The sequence below is a fragment of the Synchiropus splendidus genome, chromosome 12 (assembly GCF_027744825.2).
Source record: "Synchiropus splendidus isolate RoL2022-P1 chromosome 12, RoL_Sspl_1.0, whole genome shotgun sequence".
Taxonomy (NCBI): domain Eukaryota; kingdom Metazoa; phylum Chordata; class Actinopteri; order Syngnathiformes; family Callionymidae; genus Synchiropus; species Synchiropus splendidus.
The window spans coordinates 17,575,265-17,599,954 of NC_071345.1; the positions used below are offsets into that span (position 1 = coordinate 17,575,265).

Consider the following 24,690-nt stretch of genomic DNA (forward strand, 5'->3'; position numbering starts at 1 on the left):
GCTGCACACAAGCGCTGCCGTGGTTTTGGCAACAGCCAGCTAGGATCGTGGCAGGTTGGAACTCCTCTCCTCAGGTTGTTGACAGCGACTTTCAGGAATGTTGGACCCCGCCGATGACAGACTCGGTCAGCGTGATGAAGCTCCTCCTGCAGCTCCGCGGATGCTCCAGAGTGAGTCACGCTACGAAGTTCATGGTTACACGTCACGTGTTTTCATTTAATAACACGCTCGTGCGCGTGTCAACCACCCACTCACATATGTGATCGCGAGCGTTGACTTTCGCAGCAGCAAGCGGAGTCATGAAAACGGCAATGACGTCATTCCACCGAGGACCATATTGACTCGTACTGGTTTCACTGGGATGTTGGGGGAGCGTCTGGGCGGGGTGTCCCTCACTGGCGCAAACAATGGACCGGTTAGTGAAGCGACATCATCGTGAGCTAGGTGAACCGGATGATCAGCAATGTACTCTTCAAAATAAAACACTTTCATTTCAGCTAAGCAATTTCTGGTGCTGAAATCAAACAGTTTGTATAAATATTAAGATCATTATTGAAAGCAAAAACATATTCTGGGAAGACTAATTATATATTCCAGTCATTTGTATGACAAGAAATGACACAAGTTAGGAACACTCATAGACATATTTGGAATTTTTAAATTTGTTTCAAGAAGTGTGTGTCATCAGGATGGTCACTAAAAAGTACAACGGTGTAGACATGAAGCATGAAATTCGACATTCGTTAACGTTACAGAACGAAGCTCTTATTTTGAAAGAAATACCCGGACGCCACGCGGCTTTCCATCCCCTGACGGGCTTTGAAAACCCGCAAAGGAAACGGGCCCGGTGTCCAGCATCTTCCAGGGGGGGCGGCCGAGATGTTTACCTGGCCGTGACCCCCTTCCCGCCCTCGACCAGTCGCGGGACTTTTTTTTCGATGAAGACCAGCGGGGACCGTGGCAGCGGGGAGGCAGGCTGGCTGTAGCCGAGGGAGGGGACGATGCACTGGGCTGCTGGGTTTGCCTCGAGCCGGCCGTGTGTGGTGGACCTGGGGCGGAATCACAGCCTCCCTCTCGGACTGTGCGTCCAGGAGCAGCAGCAGACGTTATATGGATACATCATCGCCTTTCCTCTGCAGGACTACGGCGGCATCATGACGGCTCTGGTCTCGGACTCCTGGTGGAAGAAGACCCTCTACATCACCGGGGGCGCGCTGCTGGCTGCCGCCGCCTACCTGCTGCATGAGCTGCTGGCCATCAGGTAAATACGTTTGTTTACACTCACTCAGCGGCGGCTCGACCCTGTCGTTACTGCTGCTGCCAACCCCAGTACATATATATTTAAATAATAGAGTCACGCGTCAGCTCATGTGCCAGCGTCACCGGCACCTGCCTGTGTGTGAATGAAGCGCTCTTGCTCTGTAGATCAGACAGATGAACTCTGCTGCAGGACACACAGCTGTTCCTCTCTCTCACCTGCCTCTAAACATAGATCTTATTTACATGTCAATACCTTTTAATTCCTCATCTCCTGCTGCCTTCTGATGATCCAGTTTGAACCATGTTCTGGACCTCTAATGGATTATTTCAGGCCAGAATGCACATCCTGTCACAGTGGCCTGATAGTATCCACTTTCACTCCCCCTCCCCCAAGATAATCTTGGTAACCTTGCATGCCATGCTGGACTGGGCTGCAGAATCACGTGCAGGACACGGAGGCTGGTCCTGCATCATCTGCAGTGAACATGTGATGCCGTCATGCTTGGGCTGCCAAACACTGTCAGGCCATGCATGTGTGGAGAAGAGTGGGTGCTAGCTGTCCTTCTGTTTACCAACCACGGCACAGTTGTGATGAACATGGGGGCATCTCTCATGGTTTAGATTTCACTTCTCTATCACTGACCACATAGAGCTTGATTCTCCAGTCAATAATAAAGTTCTGAGATAGAGACAGTCATGTTCAAAATATAGTTTTCTGTGTAGAAATAATACAAGTGAGATCAGCGACCATAGTCTAGACCATGAAAGTGTGATAAAAGAATATAGAATTCCATATTTTGTCATAAAATAAGTTAATAAGTTAACTTGCAATAATTTACAAATTTATTTTAAAAATGTAATTTCAAAGAAAATTTATCATTGCAATAATTTAATTTGCAAATAATCACGATTTCACTGCTCTAGCACGATAATAAAAGGATAGTCTTTAATGCATCATTGTATGTTATTTATTGGTCAAATTTTAGTCAGCATTGAATTTTATTTTCACATAAAGGCTTTTGCTGGCCACAAAAAAAAAAAAATTGTAGGCCAGATTTTGCCCTCAGGTCAGTAGTTGGACACCTGTACTATACAGCTTCAGGAAGGTGGGTGTTTTGAACAGGAATAATGCAGCTGCGAAGTTACAAACTGCCGGACATTAGAGTATAGCATGCATGTTCTATTACATGTTCAGCACCACGGACAGCGCCAGCTTACAGAAAGAGCCGCAGCTGCTTCAGTGGGATCATGTTTATCCGGTATCGATCATCTCGAGTCACAGAAGAGAAACAGGACTATTTCTGTGACATCTCAGCGGTATAGTGACGGAAGTGGCATTTATTAATATTTCATTCTCTGAAAGGAGTTGATCAATAAGTTCTTATTTTTACATCTATAACCACACACACACACACACACACACACACACACACACACACACACACACACACACACACACACCTCGGTTTTCGTCCCAGAATTCGGACAAAACGGCGTTCGAACTTAAGTTCAAGATTTTGTTGCTTCGGATTTCGAGCAAAAATCTAGAACTCGAATGCCCTCGAAAAAAGCAGCAAAAACATAATGTGTGCGGACCGATCAGCTGACCCACGACACGCTTTGTTATTGTGTACAACGCATCCTCTGTATGCAGACGTGTCTCACTCGGCAACCCCTCCCACATGCAGCGGCCACACACATAGAGGAACAGTGCACCTGCAGCAGACACTCTACATTCACTCCTACAAAAGCCTATTTTAAGGCTTGGAACGCATGATTTCTTTTTCCATTCATTGTAATGGGAAAAATCGATTCAGATTTCGAACAAATCGCTTCTCGAACGGCCTTCTGGAACGGATTGTGGTCGAAAACTGAGGTACTACTGTATATATATATATAAATAATTTAATATATTTTCTTTTTTTCTGGCCTTTCAGGTTTGTTGAATAAATGGACATCCAATCTATCTCGTAAATCGATGTTATGCATGTTATGTATCCAACCATGGTTTCCACCCAAAACTGTAGATTCAAAACAGAAGCAAGATTTTATCAACAGCCAGTGTTTTCCAAGAGACATCACAGAGCAGTTACTGTGCCTTCAGCGGGACAATCATGTTAGTTCACTGAGCTCTGATGCAGAACAGGAACTCTGCTCTTCCACAGGGCTTCCCGCCTAAATCTTATTTTCACTCCTTCAATTGAAACGCTGTTATGAGAGCGCGCTTCAGTCCATAACTGAAACATTAACGGAACCACATATTTACATCAAACTTAAGGCTGTTCGTTGAACACAAATCAGAGTCCAGTACGCCAGAGGTCAGAACTGAATCACGGATAATGAACTGTGAAAGCTTAAGTACCAGGAAGGGAACATGAAGAGAAAACAGAGAGAGAATAACAAGAGAGAGCCAGAGCGTAGAAGCAGGTGCTGTTGATTGAAGAACCAGTCCCAGGTGTGTGCCGTTAGCTGATCAAGTTCAGGAGAGCACAGGAACTGTACCGACAAAATAAAAGCACATCATGACAGACAACACATAGAGAAACAAGCATTCATGACGACAGATCATCTTGAGTCACCAGTTCACCTCAGTGTGAACCTGAGTGTGAGGTGAAAGCCCACAAAGGCACAGGCAGAACCAACTCCACACAGTAAGGACAGAGGTTAAGTCCAGCTCATGACTTGCCTCAAACTGGAGTCAAATTTGTGACCTTCTTGGTGTGAGGCTGCAGCACTAACCACTATCCAACCTTCTGCAGTAAGTGAGTTCAGTAGCAAACCCTGGTCCTCAAAGCAATAGACGGATGAAGAGGAGGAAGAGGTGGCAAAAGACTGGTACGCATTTTAGAAACGTCTAACTATTCAAATTAAAAGAACAAATCCCTCTTAGTCATTTTCTGCATAATTTCTGCATAACCAATTTGAATGAGCGACACATTAAAATGATTCAGTTGCATATAGTTTAAATACCTCAAGTAAGTAGGCCAGCAAATAATGCAGTAATATTATTAATACTATTAATATATAATAAATGTATTAAAGTGTAAACATGTTTTAATGTCACTGAACATTCTTTCCCTAATGCTTAAAGTTATAATTAGGTTTTTAAACACAAAATGAATGTGTTTATTTTTGAATGATGACAGCTTCCACACTTGAAGGTGCAGAATATAATTTCATATTTTGATTGAAGACAAGAAAAACCAATCCTCTGCTTCATGTTTGTTGATATATCCTGTTGGTGTGACACAGCGGTGTCTCTCCAGAGGAGCTGGATGGTCTTGTGCAGAGACGCACAGATTAGTGGTTATACTCAGGTATCGCTGTCGGAGACCAGAATAGATCACTGCCGTCTAGAAATGACATCTTCTGCAACAAGGTTAAACGCGTCTGGAAAGCATCAACACGAGTGAGAAACCAAAGTCTGTAGGTGTTTGTCAGGCTTGAAAGACATGCAAAGAATGTTCGCTGTTGTGATGCAAAGATGACAAACACAAATTGAGGTGTTTACTTTGATGATTCATGAGCAGATTTTTAATATGCGGAAGCTGAAGATGTCTCTGTGTTTGCAGGAAGGAGCAGCAGTTGGACTCCAAAGACGCCATCATCCTCCACCAGTTCTCCAGGCCAAAGAACGGCGTGCCCAGTCTGTCACCTTTCTGCCTCAAAATAGAAACCTATCTGCGGATGGTGGATCTGCCCTACCAGGTGAGTTGCACTCCAAAACATAGAGATGTCTTGACCCAGACTCTTCTTCTTATCATCTCATCTTATTTTGGGGCTTTTAAGGGAAGATTTCTGTGGCGTACATCGAACAGCTTTAGTCATGCTGATCTATGTGGCCTGTACAACCAATATGCATCACACTTGTCGAGAGCATGTGGATATATTGTTAGATAACTTCCCCATTTTAACCTCCTTTTGCTGGTCTGTACTTGCCCCGAGTATTTCTTGTAGGCCAGCTGGGTTGCAGGAGTAGCCAGTTTAGAACAAATACAAGAATTTAAACCCAGTATATGGATTCCAATACAATTTCAACACAGACTCTGAGCATGTTGCGTTTCCCTCAAACAACACAAACAAGTGTTAGCTCAGCATTAGCACTGTTGTGGACTTCCGTACATCTGCTACCTGCAAAACTAGAGGTCCTTGAAGCTGTGAATGGTATATTTATTAAGCCTGAATTCTTCATTCAGCCTCAGGCTTCTGCTTACATCAGCAGCCTTCAGAGGTCTGACTAGAAATAACTTCCTGGGATACACTGAATCTCCAACTGTCAGTTAAAGAGTTAATGATGTTGTTTCCTGGCAGCATCTCAGAGATAAATCCTTCATGTCTCCTGCAGAATTATTTCGACGGCAAGCTGTCGCCTCAGGGTAAGATGCCCTGGATCGAGTACAACCACGAGCAGGTGTCAGGGTCAGAGTTCATCTTGGACTTTTTGGAGGAGAAGCTGGGCGTCAACCTGAACAGGAACCTCACTCCGCAGGAGAGAGCTGTGTCGCGGGCCGTCACCAAGATGGTGGAAGAACATCTCTACTGGTAAATCCTCAGAGCTCCATGTGAACTATTATTGTGCTCCTCCATATATATTTACAGCATGTAGGGGGGGCTGCTTCCTCAGCTGCCGATGAGTCACCTCCGTGTGAGAAAAGAGCTGCTGCAGGAAAACCACTTAACGCTCCACCCAGAGTTTCCCATTACCTAAAGGTGCAATCCATCTTCCCCGCCCTGTTTAAAAGCACACCAGGGGGCGCTGCCCACGTAAGCCACATTCTCAGGGTTGAGATGTTTATTCTGAAGTCTGTGATGGAGAAAGACATGAATAGTTAATGCAGAGGAAGGGCAGTGGGGCAGGGAGTGGTGAAAGATTGACTGAAGCAAAGACCAGCGATAAGAGGTGGAAACGGTTCCTGCAGCACCATCATTATTGCAGTTATTTAAAGCTGACTTTGTGAGAATAAGATCCAGGTTTTCACGTTTTTAAAACCTGAGCAGTTGTGATCATCCGATGATGTCACCACACCAGATTAAAACGTTTGTCATGATCGATTACCAGAAGTGTCTGATGTGTAGATGAGGTCAGCATCCAGATTTACTGTCAAATTGATGACTCATCAGTTAAAAAAAAAAAAACTTCTTCTGATGCTTTCACCAACTAAACCCTTCCTGTGGGCTTAATCCTCCCTGATGCGCGGTTGAACTCCCGTGCTCCCGCTCTGGGTAACGTTTCAAAAACACGGCGCTCAAAAGCACAGCGGATGCTCTTTGGACAGCAGATGGAGCAGCAAAGTGTTTTGTTGCCTCTTCCTCCAGCACATTACCCCTCCGACTGGAGACACTTTTATTTCATTTCCATCGAACCAGCTGAACAATGTCAGTCGGCCACTGAGGAATTTCCTCTGGTCACATGACGTCCAGACGTCGAGATGAGCATCAAGTGTGTTAAGATGTGGCTGCTGCTGCTCTGAGCCACAACCAGCTACATCTACAATAATGACAAATTACTTTTTTCTAAGATTATTTAAGATTATTGGGTCTTGTAACAGGGCTCGGGCTGAGAAATTCCAAACATGCAAATCCAGATTTATTATTTAAATTTGCATACAGAAAGGAGCTTCCTATCACGCAGCCAGTGAGGCTAATGTAAGGTAGACATAGGATAAATATTTACAACATTTGAGTTTCTCTTCTTTCTGATATGAAGATCTGAAGATTTTTCTTATTTTGCTAAAACGTGAAAACAGCTCATATTTCACATTCATTCACATATATCATGTTTTTTTCTATTCATTCCTTTTTGTTTGTGTTTTGCTCTTGGAATTTTTTGTTGGGATCTCTAACCAATATTCAAATGATCCTATTAAAATAATCGTTTTATGATTTTGACTCTATTTAATTAGATGCATTGTCCACATATCATATTTCCTGTAATAATATGCCTGTGTTTCTTTTTCCCCCCATTATGATTATTATTATTAGTAGTAGTATTAATAAAAAAATGAACGTGTCATAGCTAGTTATATTTTTAAATTCTTGTCCACTAGAGGGCGTGGTTTATGAAAACACCACGTGCTCGTCAGTATTTCATGTATTTTTGTTCGGATTAGAGATCAGCTTGTTCACACATTATTTTATTCAGTATGTACCTTTGAACATTATTTAAGCTAAAATTGTTTCTGTTAAAGCTGAACTAATTGCTCCTTAATATTTCAATTTTCAAATACATTTATGACTGTGTAAATGAAGTGATTTGCTTTTTTTGTTACATTAAAAACATACTAAATAATATATTATTATTTATAATATTTATGCTCAAATGTTTTATTTAGCATTGCTGAGTCACTGTCATGAAATATATGACTATGAAGTTGTTAAACTACATCAGTTCTAGAACAACTTTCATCCATAAATTGTGAAATGTTTATATATGGAGTGAACAAATCTGGCTCTTGAGCCCAACAGAGATGAAGATTCAATTCCCTGTTTTGCTGTCTGCATTAGTCTGACTTATCTTGTACACTATGTCAGTATGAATATTTTAGCCTGAAGAACTGCGTCAAGTTTTACTAAACTTTTTGATACATTTGTAATGTTTTATCATTTTTTTAAATATGGGATTCATAGTAACATGAGTTGTTTACTGTTTCTTTCCCTTGATCAATGACCTCATTTGTCTTTGCTGACTTGGCTTATAGAGTGAGTCGAACTTGTGAACTCGGCTCCACTCCGTCCTTTGCCCTGATTGAACCTCTCCCTCTCTGATTTAGCGCTGTGGAGTCCAGCTGAGCTCCTGAAAGTGGTGAACAGATTCTTTCCTCTGTGACTGCAGGACGATAGCTTACTGCCAGTGGGTGGACAACCTGGAGGAAACCCAGAAGCTCCTCTCCATGAGCGGCCCGCTGAGCGACACGCTCAAGTGGCTGCTGGGTCACCTGAACGGCAGCATGGTGCGCCGGGAGATGTACGGCCACGGCATCGGACGCTTCTCTAAGGAGGAGGTCTACACCCTGATGGAGAAGGACATGAGGACTCTGGCCACTCTGCTGGGTAAGGAGCGAAGAGAGAACTCGCCTTTGCTCTCCAAATATGATCCTCAATCTGCAGGTCATAAATTCTGACTCTCTTCTTGTGATTTGTTGTTGTTCCTATCTTGCTTCTTATTAACAACCGACCCAGTCAAGCCTTCCAAAGTCCATTTGTAGTGACAAAATGAAAAAAATGAAAATTATTCTATCCATAAAAGTGTCTTTCTCTGCTGATATTTGTATTGTTTATGTTTACTTTGGATTCTTTTCCTCAGGTGACAAGAAGTATTTTATGGGAGCTAAGATTTCGACGCTGGATGCCACAGTGTTCGGACATCTGGCCCAGGCGATGTGGACTCTGCCCGGTACCCGACCAGAACAGCTCATAAAAGGTTGGATCACTGCTCATTCATGATGTTGTTTGAGCTTTTGGCCACTAGATGTCAATATTTATCAGTTAAAAAAAGTACACGCTCATTTTAGAGTTTAATTTAGGTTCAAATTCGGGTTCAACTTACAGTTCCTCTCTTCCAGGCGAGCTCATCAACTTGGCCTTGTTCTGTGAGCGGATGAGAAGAAAGTTCTGGCCGGAGTGGTTCGTGGAGGTGGACGATCTTTACTACGACGGGGAGAGCGACAGCAGCGGGAGCAACGTCTCCCTGACGGGCCTGCTGGACTTGGGTCTTTTCTCCAGGACTGACACTCTGGACGACAGCGAGGACAGCAGCCACTCGCACAGCCCAGACTCTGACCACTCGCTGTTCGACTCGGACGTTGGCACCGGGTCCGATAACGACGCGCAGCTCAAGGATGATCAAATGCCGGATTTAGAGGTCTGACCTCCAGCTAGGTGTTCTTGCCATGCACCAGAAGACTGCTCCAGTCCTCCCACGTCCCTGTGGTCAGTGTGGATATTTACAATTCCAGCTCATATACTGTCCTTCTGAACAAGAAACTGCTCACTTGACAGTTTCTCTTTGCCTTATTCGTCTCGTCCGAAGATGCAGAAGACGGCCGTAGAGTGTGAAATGATGGGAAAAAAACGCACAACCACAAGATCTGTGTGTCTTATCATGTGTGTCCATCCCCACTGAGGAGATCCCCCCGCCGGCCTGTGGCTTGTGCCTGTCTGAGTCGTGAGTTTGTCCTTAAAAGTCTAGCTGAAGAAGGAGGATGAGAATGTAAAAGTGGCTGACATATCCGAGAGGTGACTAAGGTTGGTGAGTGTTTTCCATTTACAAGCTTTAGTTTATTTAAAAGTAATTGCCCGCTCTCACCAGTGTCCAGAAATGGAGGAGAATTTTAGCTAGAATTCTCCTGCCGAGTGAAACACGGACCTTGATGTTCAATTGTTAAGTCAATCTGGAGTCAAAACAAATAAATCCCTCAGAAAATGTCAAGATGCCCAAAAGCACTTACCAACAAAGAACGTTTAAAGCATTCAGAGAGCGCTAACCCCCGCCAAGCAGCTTCAGCTCACCACAACGCAATCTCCGAATGATGAAGTCAAAAGCCAATGTGGTTCAATGCTGAAAATGTCATTCAAATCCATCCATAACTTCTCAGGTTATTTTTGAAAACAGACAAACCAACGTCGTCGAAAACTCAACCTCCCTGGTGGAGGTACTAAGCTCTAACATGCCTGAGCAGAATTCAAATGCGAGTCCTTTTGATCATCTATGGCATATATTAAATGCATGAGTGTATTTAAAATGAAATGTATTTGTCTGTTTAAGAAAACTAAGCTGCTGAAAAATGTGAGCAGATATATAAATGTGCTTAATATAAGTGAAATTATCTGACATTTTCACGAAATAACAAGGTTAGTTAGCTCTGGAAGTCTGGTATATGGCCTTGAAGCAATTTATAAAAACTTGAATCTGAGGAAGATTAAAAAAAAAAAGAAATAAAGAAATTTAAACAAACAAAATGCTTATGGATTTGTGAACAAAAAACGTTTTCCAGCAATGTATTTAACCCATTTCAAGGCCAGAAATGACATATTATTCAGTCAGAAAAGTTAGATTTTCTTATTTTCTCACAAGGATGTTCTTATCACTACCTTAAGTTGAGATTCTACCTACCAGTTCGGAGTCAGAATCCTATTTCTAATCGAGAAAATATTTATTTTCTGACCGATTGTGCTGTATGATTGACACATGGTCCCATAATTTCACTGAATTTAACCTAAATTTTGCTGAACATGAACCTCAACGTCCACTGGATGCGTCGCGTGTGCATTGCTTCTCTTCTTCTAGGTCCGGCTGGACTTCTGTTGACGTGTATTGTAATATAGTAATACACCACTAGATGGCAGCATCACTCTGCTTTGATTCAGCTTTTGGCTGACTGGGTTTTCAAGCTCTCTTGACTTGGTCTGCGTTGACTTCATGAGTGGTTTTGATTGGTTAACATGATCAGTAAAATACCATTGATCTTTCCCACGCTTGCTTTAATTTGAAAGGCCACCGGATGCCATTATTTTATTCTGCTTCCTCCTTCGCTTGCACTGTGATGAGGTGAATTTGTGCTCTAACAAGAACCATTGCATTTCACCTGCGGAGGAATGTTCAGGTGCATCCAGTGGACATTAAGGTGACATGTTTATATCATAAATGACATTTTTGTAGCAGTGCCATAAAAGGCTCAACAGTGTTCAGTCATCCAAATTTTGCTCAAAATATGGGTCAAGTTCTCAGAATCATATCTCTTTACACCAAACCTGCTACATTAACAAACATGCTTCACTCAATCTTTGTTGTACAGTTGACTAGAAGAGAGCAGCCACAACATTATGACCATCAAGCAGCGCACAGGTCTTACATCTGAAGATATAACTCCATATTTTCGGGGAGTTTTCTGATCTATGTGGTCGTAATGCTTTGGCTGAACCAGTGAATGATAAGATGACAGCGGATGTGATGAAACAGCGTTGAGAAACCTTTTATTTCAGCTCTGTTTTAATGTTTTCTGGCGCTTTCTCGGTCACTAATGAGACGGAAGCCAGTCGATGTGCATCGATCCACTTTGTCTGCAATTGATGGTGGGTTGAAACTGCTGTGACGCGGCTCCGGAAGTCTCCAACCTGCAGCACTTTTTTTATAATCAATAACACTTTATTTTTTTATTTCTATTTGTTTTGTCAGGCTGTGATTTGCTGTTATTTGCACGTGTTTGTTTTCACTGTCGGTCAGCTGCTTGGGTGTCGTGATGTCGACCTTCTGACAGGAACATTTTTTCGTCCAGATTTAGAGACAAATTTTGTCAGGTCAATTCTACCTGTACACCATTAAGAAATTCCATTAAACTCTCAATTGAACCTCAACCAAACCATCATATCAACCAACTAAAAGTGTGACATAGTGCCTTAAAGCAAGACATAGTTGTGGCAATAAATACCCTGATTTGACTCTTCAATCAATGTCTTATTTGGACCACCGCAAAAGTGAACTGTCTAAATCTGGACATTAAAATGAAAAGCAAATACTTGTTATTGAGATGATGTGTTGAATGAAAACTGCTGAGTCATGCCACAGATTCTGATCCGGTCACTTCAGACACGACTTTAATCCGTCATGTGGTTCTGTGGTCTCCCGTCCTGCTCCTCCTGCGACCTCCGGACGTCCTTTTACAAGTCGGACTTCTTTATAAACAAGCCATATTGGAACCCGATGTTACCAGAGGAGGGGGCGCCGCGGTAAATATTGTTCGAGTGACGACGTGTACCTGTAGCGCAGGCTAGCTGTGGATGTGTGCAGTCACAGGTGGTTCAATAAAGACTCGCTGTGACAATTTTAAAAAAGCCTTGCTGTTTTCCATTTTAAAACGTGGCTTGAGGTTTTCTCACACACGTGTCTGTCAGATATTTTCCAAAATGTCATCACTTTAACAACCGCCACATATTCAAACACCACTAGCCAAAACGTTTCAGCTCAGTTCTGAGCTGTCGATACAAAAACATCAAATGCATTATTATTGCGTTTTTTTACATCTTCAACCTTAGTTACCTAAGACAAAATTCTGATTCTATGACACCTCTTGTTTGCACATGTAAGAGGCACCCGATACCCGTCGCATGTGTGTGTGAAATACTTTCACAGACATACCTATTCTATCTCACGAAAACCTCCACTCTGTACATTATTGCATATTAAAACCACTCACACGCTGGCATGTGGAATCGTCTGGTGCGCACATGTACTCCTTCCTTTTCCCGAGCGAACGCCTCTCATGCCCTCGTGTCATTAGCTCTTGTGTGCACAAGTGTCTTCCTCTTATTGTGTTCTTGCAGTCATGTGATTTAGTCATACACCTCTGCAAAAAAGGTCCATCCCTCATGTGAACACATGCAAATCCCCTTCACGCACACTTCAGTAGCTCACACACATATGTATAACAATACCCACAAACACAAATACCATCTTTCTTTTTTCCCCTTATTTCTCCCCCTCACATGATTAAATACCAATCACAGACACACACTTTACGTACACATTTGCACGCACATATCTAACGCTTGAATTGAACACCTCTCTTTCTCATGTCCTCTCCCACACAATTGAATATCTATCACACACAAAGCACTATAAGGTACTTATTTCTCCACACATCTAACTGCATATGCATATAAACAATTCTCACATTTGAATACCGCTTTCTTTTTTATTCCTTCTCTTTATCCAACACACAACATTAAATGCCCAACTTGCACTCTGTCCACTTTTTTTTCTTACTCACACAATTGCGCACACACAACTTGAATGCTCTTGAGCATGTATTTGAACGCCACTCTTTCATTGTCATTCCTCCCTTCTCTTCCACACACACTTGTATACTCTCTCTTTTGCTTCCTCTCTCTCTCGCGTACACACACACACACACACACGTTCTGTGTTTATGTTTTGTGGGGAACATTTCATCGACTTTCATGCTCACGCTAAACCTAACCATCCAAAACAAATGGCTAACCTTAACCAGGACCTTAACTTTGAAGTTTTAATCCTCAAACTGAGGCTTGATCTTGTGGGTCCTAGCAAAAGATCCCCACAAGCAGGTGTGTTTTCAAGCATTGGCCCCCACAAGTTCAGCTATACAGTGTCGCACAGGCACAGGTTGTCTCACCATCTTTGTGGGGACCTCTGATTGCCATTCTGCTTTCCCCAGCCTGTCACCCTGAACCTAACCATCCAAATGGCTAACCTTAACCAGGACCTAAACCAAACCTTGACTCAGTTATAGTGACCTAGGTATTTTTTAATCCTCAAATTTAGTCCTGGCAAAAATGTCTCACAAAAAAATGTCTGCACAACGAGGTGTGTTTCCCAAAAAATGGTCCCCCCAAGTATAGCTAAACCAGGTACACACACAGCACCGGTCACACACATGTCTGTACATCCCTCACGCACACACACCTTTTCACTCTCAAACACAAGTGGAGTAGATCTGGAAAACCCTCAGTTGTCCGGAACATCCTGATGCCAGTTTCCCCTCCCACAAATGTTGCACCTCCTGTCACCAAAATAAGTCATTGCTCCATGTAAGAGGTATTGTTTTTTTTCTCTTCAGTGCTACATATTAACAATAGTTTGAGATGATGGCAGGAGAGGTGATGGAGCAGCAGGTTGGAGACTGAGCGAGCAGGAGCAGCTGGTGGAGCGCAGGAGAAAAGTGAAGAGGCCAGAAGTGAAGCATGAAGGGAAGGAGTTCACAGAGGAGAGCAGAAGGAAGCTGCGGCAGGAAAGGAGAGGAGCAGAGGAGAGGAGGAGGTGGGGTGAGTTCCACGCTTGAGGAATCAGGCTCCCAGGAGACGGAGCAGGTGCAGCCTGCGAGCGAGGCCTTTGGGTCTGATGGAACTGCCGGAGCTTAAAACAATCTGCGCCGCCGCTTTTTTTTTTTTTTTTTTTTTTAATTCTGGACCACCCTCAATAGCAACTCACCCTCCATCGAACAGATCAGCCATCCACAAAGAGGGTAAACACTGAGCAAAATTAAAATCGGAACTCCCCTGGCGCGCTGAAACAAATTAGAGCAAACAAATTACCGTGAGTCAACACACAAACACTGCAGCATCTGCGCTCCTCTGGACTGTGGACGCTGACGGCCAAGACCGGGACCACCGCCGGCACATGTCCACCACCAGCAGACCTGCATGTGTGTGCGCAGCTGAAACGGTGTTGGGCTGCACCAACCACTCTTGTTCTGAAGGGGATTTTCCTCTATATGATGCTTTCATTTGATGCTAGTATCTGCGCACATCCACATTTTGAGGTAGAGGTTGTTCCTCCTCAAAAGTGGAAGCTGACAAACCGTCAATTTCACATCAAGACGCTTGAAAAGAAGTGAACTTTTGCAGCAATGTTGGTCACATTTGACTTGTAATTCTGCTTTGTCTGTGTGTACATGTATTTATATCCTTGCGTGGACCAATCTGTGACTAGACGCTGATCTTATGAGGACATTTTGGCCCTGTCCACTTTGAGTTTTGAGGGTGAAGACTTCAAAATAACTGGGTCCTTATATTTATGTTTCAGTTTGGTTCAGAGTCCTGGTTAGGTTTAGCCATGTGCTTTGGATAGTTACGCCAAGGGTGAGAGGCTGGGGAAAGCGTTACAGTCAATGAGAGGTCCTCATAAGGACAGTGATGCAAGTGTGTGTGTGTGTGTGTCTACGCTCTGCCAGCCTCAGATGGAGCCCTCCCTTGCTCACCGGCCCTCTGGCACTGGCAGTGAACTGTCCATCTGCCTCCTGTTGTTTGGCTCCGGTGTGAAAAGGTCCATTGACTACACCGTGCACTCCTCTCAAACGTCCTCCCCGGTGATCACCCCCAGACCAGCTGCTCAGGCCCCCACACGACTGCTGGGCAGAACCACGGACACGCTGTCACTCTCAGACACACACACACATATGCTTGCTTTTAAAAAATGGACACCCACATGCGGGTGGCCCGCGGTGATCATGCCAACTTCTGGTTCTGATCCTTCTCAGACTCGGGTGTTTCCTACTGCTCTGTGGTGCAAGAGGTGGGACTCCAACAGGTGGCGCAGTTTTCTCAATTCATGACTGCAATTCATTTGTCCTTTCAAGAGAGCAGATGATGGTGAGTCAGTGCCGTCCACTGCCTCTCACTATAGCGGCTGCGGGGATGAAGGACTCACTAGACAAAGACCACATGGTCCAGAAGGTTATCTGACCTGTTCCAGATACCACGGTGGCTATAAGCCGGCATTCACCTAGCCATAATAACGTCAGAAACTAACTATAAAACTGTTTAAAAAAATGTCCAAGTAGTTCACGTATACATTTTTTAAAAGAACCATTTTAATTCAAAATATTTGAACTTGCTATAAACATTTATTTAATATTTACCTGCATTATGTACTTCAATAAATTAAAACAGAATTATATTTTAAATATTCACCTTTTTTACATTTTTATTTTATTGTCATTCTGTCATATCACTTTATTAATTGATTTTAAAATCCATTAATTAATTGTACATAAAAATCTCATAGAATGTCCTTTAAAAAGAAAAAAAATAAATAAATAAAAAAAAAAAATATATATATATATATATATCGTTCTTTTGCCAAGATATTAACCACTTTGATGTATTTATTTTGAGAATTTAAGTGTAATAAATTGTACATTAAATACACTTCCTTGACGTATTTTAGTCCCCTTCACCCCACAAGTTTCAGCCTTCCATATTTTGGCTTGACCACCCTTTACAAGTCACATGACCCTGTTTTAGGGTGTCACTTCCGGTCTGAGCTGCTGACTCTTCAGTCGGCTCTCCTTTCTCGAACCCTGACAGGTCCTTGTCTCTCCTGGCCTCTGTGTTCATCAGTCAGACAAGAGTCTTTTCAGCAAGCAGTTCCCCCCTTCACACTGCATCTGACCCCCACTGACCCGTGTGACTTCCTGTTCAAGGTGCCAGTTTGATCTCAGACTCGAAACCTCAGCTGGGGAGAGCCAAAGACCACCCTCCCATCACTGCAACAGCTTTCCACCTCCCATACATTGAGACCTTAAAGGAGTGAGAAATAGTCTGGAGTGTCTCACCTGAAGGTGACGAGGCCTCTCACTCAGCTCTAGCTTCAGAACGGAGCTTCACGGCCGAATTACTCCAAAACCATTAATGCTTCATCCAAACATGCCAGGATGAGATCTGTCTGTGAATTTACTTCCTTCTCTCATCATCCATCATCTGTCAAACACGATAAACTTCCCAGTCAAGTTACTTTTCAAGATCCTTGGAGGCACGGCGAGTCAGTGATGTGAGCAGAGAGAGAGAGCGACCCTATCATGGCTCCCCTTCTGTCGAGCCATTATCTCTCCCCCGCGCAGCGCCTCTCTCTCCTGGATGTTATCTCCAGCCGCTTATGCCTTAATACCCCAATTGTTGAGCGGCAAAAAACAATAATTAGCAATCCCAAACAAGACTGAGGGGTGAATTTAGGAGCTTTCTTCTGATGTGTTGCCCCCACCTTTCTTCCCTTCATCCCCCCCTTCTCTTTTTCAAGAGAGCAAAGAGAGGTGGCGGGGGTTTGGGGAGGTGTTGGCAAAGCCTCTTTAAACTCTCTGGTATTACGGAGGATTATTTTGCGCGGGGATCCTGGCTGTTTTTTCCTCTCCTCCATTCTCTTTCTCTTCCAGGTTGTGGCAGACACGCTACGTAAACAGTTTGTGTCACACTTGATTGCGTTTGAGAAATTAAAAAGCGGGATTGACAATGGGCCCGAGCTGCCGCCGAGGACTGGGACATTGACACTATAAGACCATGGATCTTTGGGGACCCCTGAGACTCGAGCGACCCTCGCTGCAACAACAATGCAAGACCTTGTCCTTCAGAGAAAACTCCAGGCTCTCAGTCTTCAGGTCTATCTGCACAGGGCCATCTGCTCCTGCTCTTCCTCCTCCTCCTTTAGGAAAGGTGGCGCTTTAGAAGCCTTCATTTATTCCAGTGTAAACACTGGAATAAATGGCGGTCTGGAGGTGTGTAGGTGTGAGCCGCCCTCCTTTTATTTACTCAGCGACATCTGTGACTGGAAGTTTACACTCTGCCTAGGATGGAGTTAATAAACTGAATTATTGTTTATTTTTTTCTGAATGTAGCTGATGCCAGCTGAAACTGAAAAGTCTCGTGTCTCCTTATATGCAGTTCGTGAATTAACCAGGAGGTGGCAGTGCTAAACTACTAAAAGCATCTTCCCTGAACAACTGCATAACAACGATTAAGTCCACTTGTACAACTTATACACCGCTATTATTGATGTGAAATTTATATATATATAAAATAAATACAGACTTAACTTTGTGTTTTTGTCAAAGTTCGCGCTGTCAGACAATTGAATTTGTGATCAGCCTTTGTTATTTTATTTTATTTTATTTTTAGCACTTTCCTAATCGATGGGATCCCCACTCTCCATGGCAATAAAGTTGATTCTGATTCTGATCGGAAGTGATCCAAGGTGGAGCTCTCATGTGCAAAGGTACTGATGGTTCTGAAGTTCAATAGCATTGGAACACGACAACAAAGTGCCTTTCATGAACTGGTTCAAAGCCAATGTTGGTTGTATGACATCTATGCACCACTGCAGGACCATTGTGAGCATTTTTTTGGCAGTTGGCAGTGATCACAATGGGTAAGCGAACACTGCATATTTGAGCCAGGGGCCAAATCAGGTCTGCATCATCATTTTTAAGTTCCATAAACATTTAAATAATGCATTAAATACAATTTAGGACTAGATAGGTTGTTCTGAAAAAGCCTGACTGCTACAGCAACATGAGAAGTTGTTGAGGTTTCATGAAACAGCATCCTCATCTAACTTTAGAGCTCAGTAGGTGGCACTCTGGGTTTAAAAATGATGTGAGGTTTCTTTGAAATTGTTTAAAGAAACCTCACATCAAAGCCAAAGATGATACAGCAGACAATGTCAACTAGTAGCTGCTAAAAATGAAGACACTGGGTCATGAAACCTTATCAACTCAACCTTGCACTATGAATGCCGAAGATACGGAGACACAGAGATCAATGTTTAGAGTCGCTGCTTCGACATGTTTTCTAGACAGGCGTCAACTATTATCAGGCCAGAAACCAGTGCAGATGACTGGTAGTTTGATAATCTTCTTCATGTAAGTTAGATTTCCCTCAACAGAAAATTCTGTTTTTGAAACCAACCAGCTTGGTAACAACATCCCCGTGTGCCTCAGAAACGGAAAAATATAAAGAACAACAAAAAGAATTTCTTACACATTAGATGACTGAAATGTTCACCGCTGCGCTCATGTCAACGCTAAGCTAATTAAGTCCCAAAACCTTAGGATGATCACGGCCGATATAGAGTTATTGTGAATGAGAACGTCCGACAGTTCTAAGTTCTTATTGTATACTTCAACGTCCTGCCAAAGACCATTCGTAATGTTTTTGTTTCTCACAAAATGGCAATGAATCTAGCAACAACAGGAACTAGCCACACATTCATAAACATCTTTATCGCTCAAAAATTCACCTCCACATCAGCACACAATATTAACATTATCGAAAGGAAGCTGCTCACTATTTGTTTTGAACAAGATCAGACTAAATCTACAGTGTCTAAACATGTAAGAACATTTAAAAACATTTTGTCCTGGACGAGAACAAAGCAAATGCAATGCGAATCTAGTTTGATGGCACTCCAATTTGTAGCTTTGCATTACGCTTCCAAAAGTAAGAAAGAAAAAGCAGGATTCAAAATTTACCTGTTTCATTGAAATATATTTTGATGTTGTTGTTTGGAATTTATCCAGTTCTGATATGTGTTTAAGGAGTTGTCCAGAGTAAAATATCTATAGTTTATACATACAAAGATACTTGCATGTCCAAAGGTTTTTCATGAGGACACACTGCAGTGTGTCACCTGCACCTTGCTTTAGTTTCAGTATTTAACTGTGGTTCAACACATGAACAACAATCGTCCAAGTGCAGAGCCTTGGGGAACACCACAAGTCATATTGAGATTATCAGTGGCAATGGTCATCTTCATGGCTTGAGCCCAATGTTTTCTTGATAGTTTTAGCGCTAGTTTTACTTGAGAGAATATCTGGAGAGAGGACATAGGGTTAGGGTTCATATGAACTTTAAAAGTGAATATGTTGCTTATGAATACTCATATCATACATATCAGTGACAATACAAATGAAAAGAAATAAGAAAATATCCCATAATATGCTAAATAGCACATGCTTGAGGTATTATTTTCTACTTGGTACCAACTAAAGGCAACCCGGCTCGGACACAGTGCAGGTGGTGAGTTTGGATTTACTTGGAATACTCCTCCTTTTCCATGACATTATCATAAACATTGTGGTGGACCAATATGACACCTAACCTTGGCCTCGTTCCATTCCATTTTCTTTGTCCGAGAAGAGTCTTGTTTTTGACAGCTAATTTTTCCATTTCAAGTGAACTGAACTGCAATGTCAGGACGTCCGTCCGCCCCCCTGCATCGAGATCACCCTTTATGTTGAAATGGTCAGCGCGTAACCCCTGGTGATTAATCCCCGCCTTCTTGACAGACTCAGACATCCATTCAAGCAGAACCCAAACAAAGCTGTCGACGGCATTTTGCTTGAATCAGGTGAGTTTTTTCCCCCTTAAATATTCTCTATATAGAGCGTACCTGCTTGACCGCTGCTCGTTTTATCACCAACATAGCTGGTTATGGTCTCGGGGCTGGGGCTTCTTGGAGTCAAAAGGGCTGCTATGTTGGCCAAAAATGTTGACCCAGCTTTCTGTTGCAGAATTCTGGTGTGGTCCATTAACCTTACCCATCTGCATCTCAGAGAGAGAGGAGCGTAGCTGTCTGTTTCAGTGACTCTGTTTCTCATTATACTGGAAGGGCTGGATGAGGCTTCGGGTGTGAGGGGAGTATATGCAGCCTTTCTTAGGATGAGGCCCTCTGACCAGCCACTGGATTCTAGGGTGACAATAAACTGGCGAATTGAAAACCGCGGTTTGTGATTTTTTTTTAACATATATATCAACTATAATCTCATCTCATCGCATCTCATCGCATCTCATCGCATCTCATCTCATCGCATCGCATCGCATCGCATCGCATCGCATCGCATCGCATCGCATCGCATCGCATCGCATCTCATCTCATCTCATCTCATCTCATCTCATCGCATCGCATCGCATCGCATCGCATCGCATCTCATCTCATCGCATCTCATCGCATCGCATCGCATCGCATCGCATCGCATCGCATCGCATCGCATCTCATCGCATCTCATCTCATCTCATCTCATCGCATCGCATCGCATCGCATCTCATCTCATCTCATCTCATCGCATCGCATCGCATCGCATCGCATCGCATCGCATTTCATCTCATCTCATCTCATCGCATCTCATCTCATCTCATCGCATCGCATCGCATGGCATCGCATCGCATCGAATCTCATCGCATCTCATCTCATCTCATCTCATCTCATCGCATCTCATCGCATCGCATCGCATCGCATCGCATGGCATCTCATCTCATCTCATCGCATCGCATCGCATCGCATCGCATCGCATCGCATCGCATCGCATCGCATCGCATCGCATCGCATCTCATCTCATCTCATCTCATCTCATCTCAGTGTGGTGATGTTTTTAAAAACAATTTTAAGAAACATCATCTAATCTTGGTTTTACCTTAGTATTATTTTGACATCATGCAGTGCTTTTACTAGTTTGACAGTCTTTTACTCTTTTTCAGTCTTCCCTTAATGGTTTTACTCTTTGTTTGTGGTAGAAATTTCTGCTCTTGTTTTGACTTTTTTTTTGTAATATGATGTTCAAAATATAATCTTTATTATTCATTACTTAAATGAAGGGGCTTGTTTTTGGTGTCCAATGTGGGACATTGAGGAAGCACTGCTCCTCATAGCTTTTTTCTTTTCTGTTTGAAACATTAGGGCCTCAAAACGGGCTTCATTGAGAAACACCTAAACCTGTCTGAGAAAAGAAACCCCCCCCCAAAAAATGGGGCAGGAATATTAAGAACCATTCATCTCTCTGCTCCTTCTCGATCCCTTCAGATGAAGTTGAGTCGAAAGAGTGTTGAACGCATGTTTGATGTGGCACTGAAACATATAGAAACCTCTTAACTAACTTTGTTATCTGAGTTGGTCCACTCATGCGGAACCTTGCTCAAAAATTCTGAGCATTTTGACAATTTAGCAGGAGTGAGAATGACAAGAGGATCCACCCTAGCTGTCACATGTCGCGCCTCTGTCTGTCTGGGGAGCGGCCCGCCCGCCTCCAGCGCACAGGCCTGCACTCATATATAATGTGTTGTTATCCTGTCACCGCGAGGCGCGCAGCCGAGCCCGCAGAGACGCCACTGAAATTCATTAATCTAATTAAATATGTCGTATTGCCCAAATGAGAAGCCGGTGTGGCTTTGCTGCGGGATAAGTGCAGAGTAAGGCTCGGTCCCACAAGAGCCGCGCACAGCCGACGTGCGCTGACGCTAGGCCGCTTCATTACACTCTTAATTACCTATTGTTTCTAACTAGTCGCTGGCGTTTTAATGAGAATCTACAGGCAGTTAAATGTAATCTAAATTTTCTAATCTACTGGTCCATTACCAGGGAGTCAAAATGTTATTGGTTTTGTGAGTAATCAGACTTTGAAATGGTGCTGATATCGCTCCCCGAGGGCAGCCACTGGCTTTCGCTATGTAATTGAATTCAGATTCTTTTTTCTCCTCCTCTTGTTCTTCCTCGTCTTAGAAGCCGAGAGGAAGATTTTTCTGCCGCTGCTGATCTCTCCAATCCAGAAGCATGTCCTGAAGTTCCGGTCGGCTCCACGTTTGTTGAGCTCACGGGTCACCATGGTAACCCCGGAATGGAAAGTCCCAAAAAAAAAAGGCATGTGGATTGTGACTATGTGTTGATAGGCCAGTCAGCCGCCGCGCTCTGCTGCGCTGTCACCTCCAGCCAGATAAGCCAGAGGATTTATCACCCGGTGAATTGCCTTTGAGTGGCGGATAAAATGCGTCCAATACTTCCTGGTACAGAAACGCGCCGAGGTTAATGAGAGCCACATTCACAGAGGGCTAAATCTATTAGCTTCTCATGGAAGGAATCAATCAACAGGCGCGCCACACCGGCTGGTTTGTCATGGTGAAGCGTTGCCCATTTGAATTCCAAAACACAGCCCTCCACATGGAGTGATTCACTTTGATTTTGATTGCCTCTTCATCAAGACCGTGGCAGCCGCGGACTCATTTTCCTTTCTATCATCTGACACTCTTATTAGTGCTGGACGTCCTGCCGCCGACAGATTCTCTGCTTTTGCTCAGATACAGTTTGATTTTCATTAACTCTGTTCAAACAGCCTTTCTGTATTTCAGTGAAGGGCCTGCCAGATTTCAACAGTCTCTCAGTTGGTGGCGGTTAAAGCGCCACATTAAGAATCACATTGAATAAACCCATTTTTTGTTATGCCAGTGCATGTACTGAAAAGTAGACAGCAATGTTAGGATGACATGTTTTTCACAGACACATGCTCCTGAATCATCTCCTTCACACATTCTGTTGAGGACTTTGGGAACATAAGCCGCATAGTTGACTCAATATATACATACATGATCGGTGCATGAGTATTGCTTCGATTGACTGTGTTGCCTGTAGCGTCTCCAGACACGCAACACTTTCAGCCTCATGGTCCTCAATTCAGTGGATACTTATGGCAGAAAAATGGAGCGTGTGAGTGACAGCGAAAGAGTGCAGGTAATTTAGGAGAGGTGACCTGCAGCTGGAGTGGGAGGGAAGCTCTATCGGACAGTAGTGAGGCCTGCCATGGTGTCTGGTTTGGAGGCAGTCACAGAGAGGAGAAGCTGAGCGAGAAGGTGCTCTGGTGTATGTCAGATCAAGACTGGAAAGTGGCGAGGAGGTGATGCTGCTGGGGAACAGAAGCTCTTGAAGGTCTCAGCCCAAGTGCCATCAAGGATGCAGGTGAGAACTCCAGCAATGCATTCAGCCAGATCTATCGAACTTAAGGAGACAGCTGGAGATACAAAACCCAACCAAAATAAAAGCAATACATGTCACAGTCAAGCAGTTTGAACCAGGTGTCTGAAAACTGTCATCAGTGGATTGACACTCTGGTGCTGCTTGTTTCAGCTGACACCTTGTGAACGTATGAGTGCTTGAAGGGTTAGAACAAAGACCTGCTCCACTCCAGCCCTTTGAGTTTGGTCTCCAAAGTTGTCATTTAAGTGGAATATCAGATGATGTTCTCAAGAAGAAAACATTGGCATATAAAATAGTCATTAAATTGTTTAACGTAAAACGATAGCAGAAAATTAAAATTGGACAATAAACTGTATCTATCCTCAGTTCAGTATTTCAGTTTGACTGTAGTACACTAAACAGACGAGAGATCCTCTGTTGAAAGTCCATTACAAGGGCATAATAAGAGTTTGGTCCTCCCAAGGGCAGAGAGTGAAGAGTCAGCTGTGATTTTATCTGGAGTCTAGCAAGCTGTGTTGGGATCTGGGAGGCAGGAGAGGTCAACACAGATTATCATCTTAGTCATACTGAAGGCCTGTTGTCTTACAACCTCCTCCAATGACAGAGTGGCGGAGGCCATCTATGGGGTTCAGTTTGTCCAAAAGACGTGGATTTCAGTAAAATTTTCAGGGTTGGTTGGAAATGTAATGTACAGCAAGTGATTTGTAAAAAGTGATTTGACTATCGTGGAGTTCCTTAGGTTTGTTAGGATTTAAGAAAAATGTCTTAATTGACTTAAAAAAATAAAACATACAATCGGATCACAAAATAGATATACATCAATAAATAAATCAACTTTCATGTGACGGTAGCAAAATGTACAGTATATGTGACAGTATGGGCCATAAAGAAGGGTTTAACTGTCGTGAAAACATCCCACAAACATGGCCAGAACATTGAGAGGTCTGACATATGGCACCTGGACCAAGCTTTGTCTCACATGGTTTCACCCCCCTTCTTTGGTCCCCAGCCTTGTGGAAGGATCCAGTCGTATGTGACCTGCTAGACATCAGCATCACACCCATGATTCAGCTTTTAGTGGCAAACTAGGTAGAAGACGGGAACACTCAGCTGAGCTCCCTGTCCAGCACTTTTTGGAGGAACAGTCATTTTTATTCCAGTTCTGAATTTAAAATAATGCATGATCAAAAGTTACACAAACATTTGCTTCCATTTTGGATGTGCTTTTTGAGATTATTTTCCATTGTCAAGTATTTCACAGATGAATAAACGGGACTCACACACACATCAGAACATGCTAATTCCACCAGAAGGTCCAGAGCTGGATTTGAACCCTGACCTTCTGGCAGAGAGGCAGCACTAACCATTGCGCCACTGTGCCGCCTAAT

The 24,690-nt window shown here is 43.3% G+C and overlaps 1 protein-coding gene and 1 long non-coding RNA gene across 3 annotated transcripts; both read left to right on the forward strand.

The window, feature by feature from the left end:
• Positions 1 to 36: 36 nt before the first annotated feature.
• On the forward strand, positions 37 to 12,091 carry faxcb (failed axon connections homolog, metaxin like GST domain containing b). Of its 2 annotated transcripts, XM_053882121.1 has the most exons (7): positions 37 to 170; positions 1,140 to 1,261; positions 4,833 to 4,968; positions 5,606 to 5,802; positions 8,093 to 8,310; positions 8,564 to 8,680; positions 8,823 to 12,091. In XM_053882121.1, exons 1-7 carry the CDS (start codon positions 114 to 116, stop codon positions 9,125 to 9,127), a joined length of 1,152 nt encoding a protein of 383 aa, XP_053738096.1. In that variant the 5' UTR covers positions 37 to 113; the 3' UTR covers positions 9,128 to 12,091. The 2 variants fall into 2 exon arrangements, with proteins under 2 accessions (XP_053738096.1, XP_053738095.1); XM_053882120.1 differs by lacking the exon at positions 37 to 170 and having other exon boundaries at positions 816 to 1,261.
• A 5,809-nt stretch (positions 12,092 to 17,900) lies between these two features.
• LOC128768715 (uncharacterized) lies at positions 17,901 to 20,199 on the forward strand. Its single transcript, XR_008416268.1, has 3 exons — positions 17,901 to 17,932; positions 19,738 to 19,912; positions 20,076 to 20,199. It is a non-coding gene; the product is annotated as an uncharacterized LOC128768715 (long non-coding RNA).
• Positions 20,200 to 24,690: the final 4,491 nt, after the last annotated feature.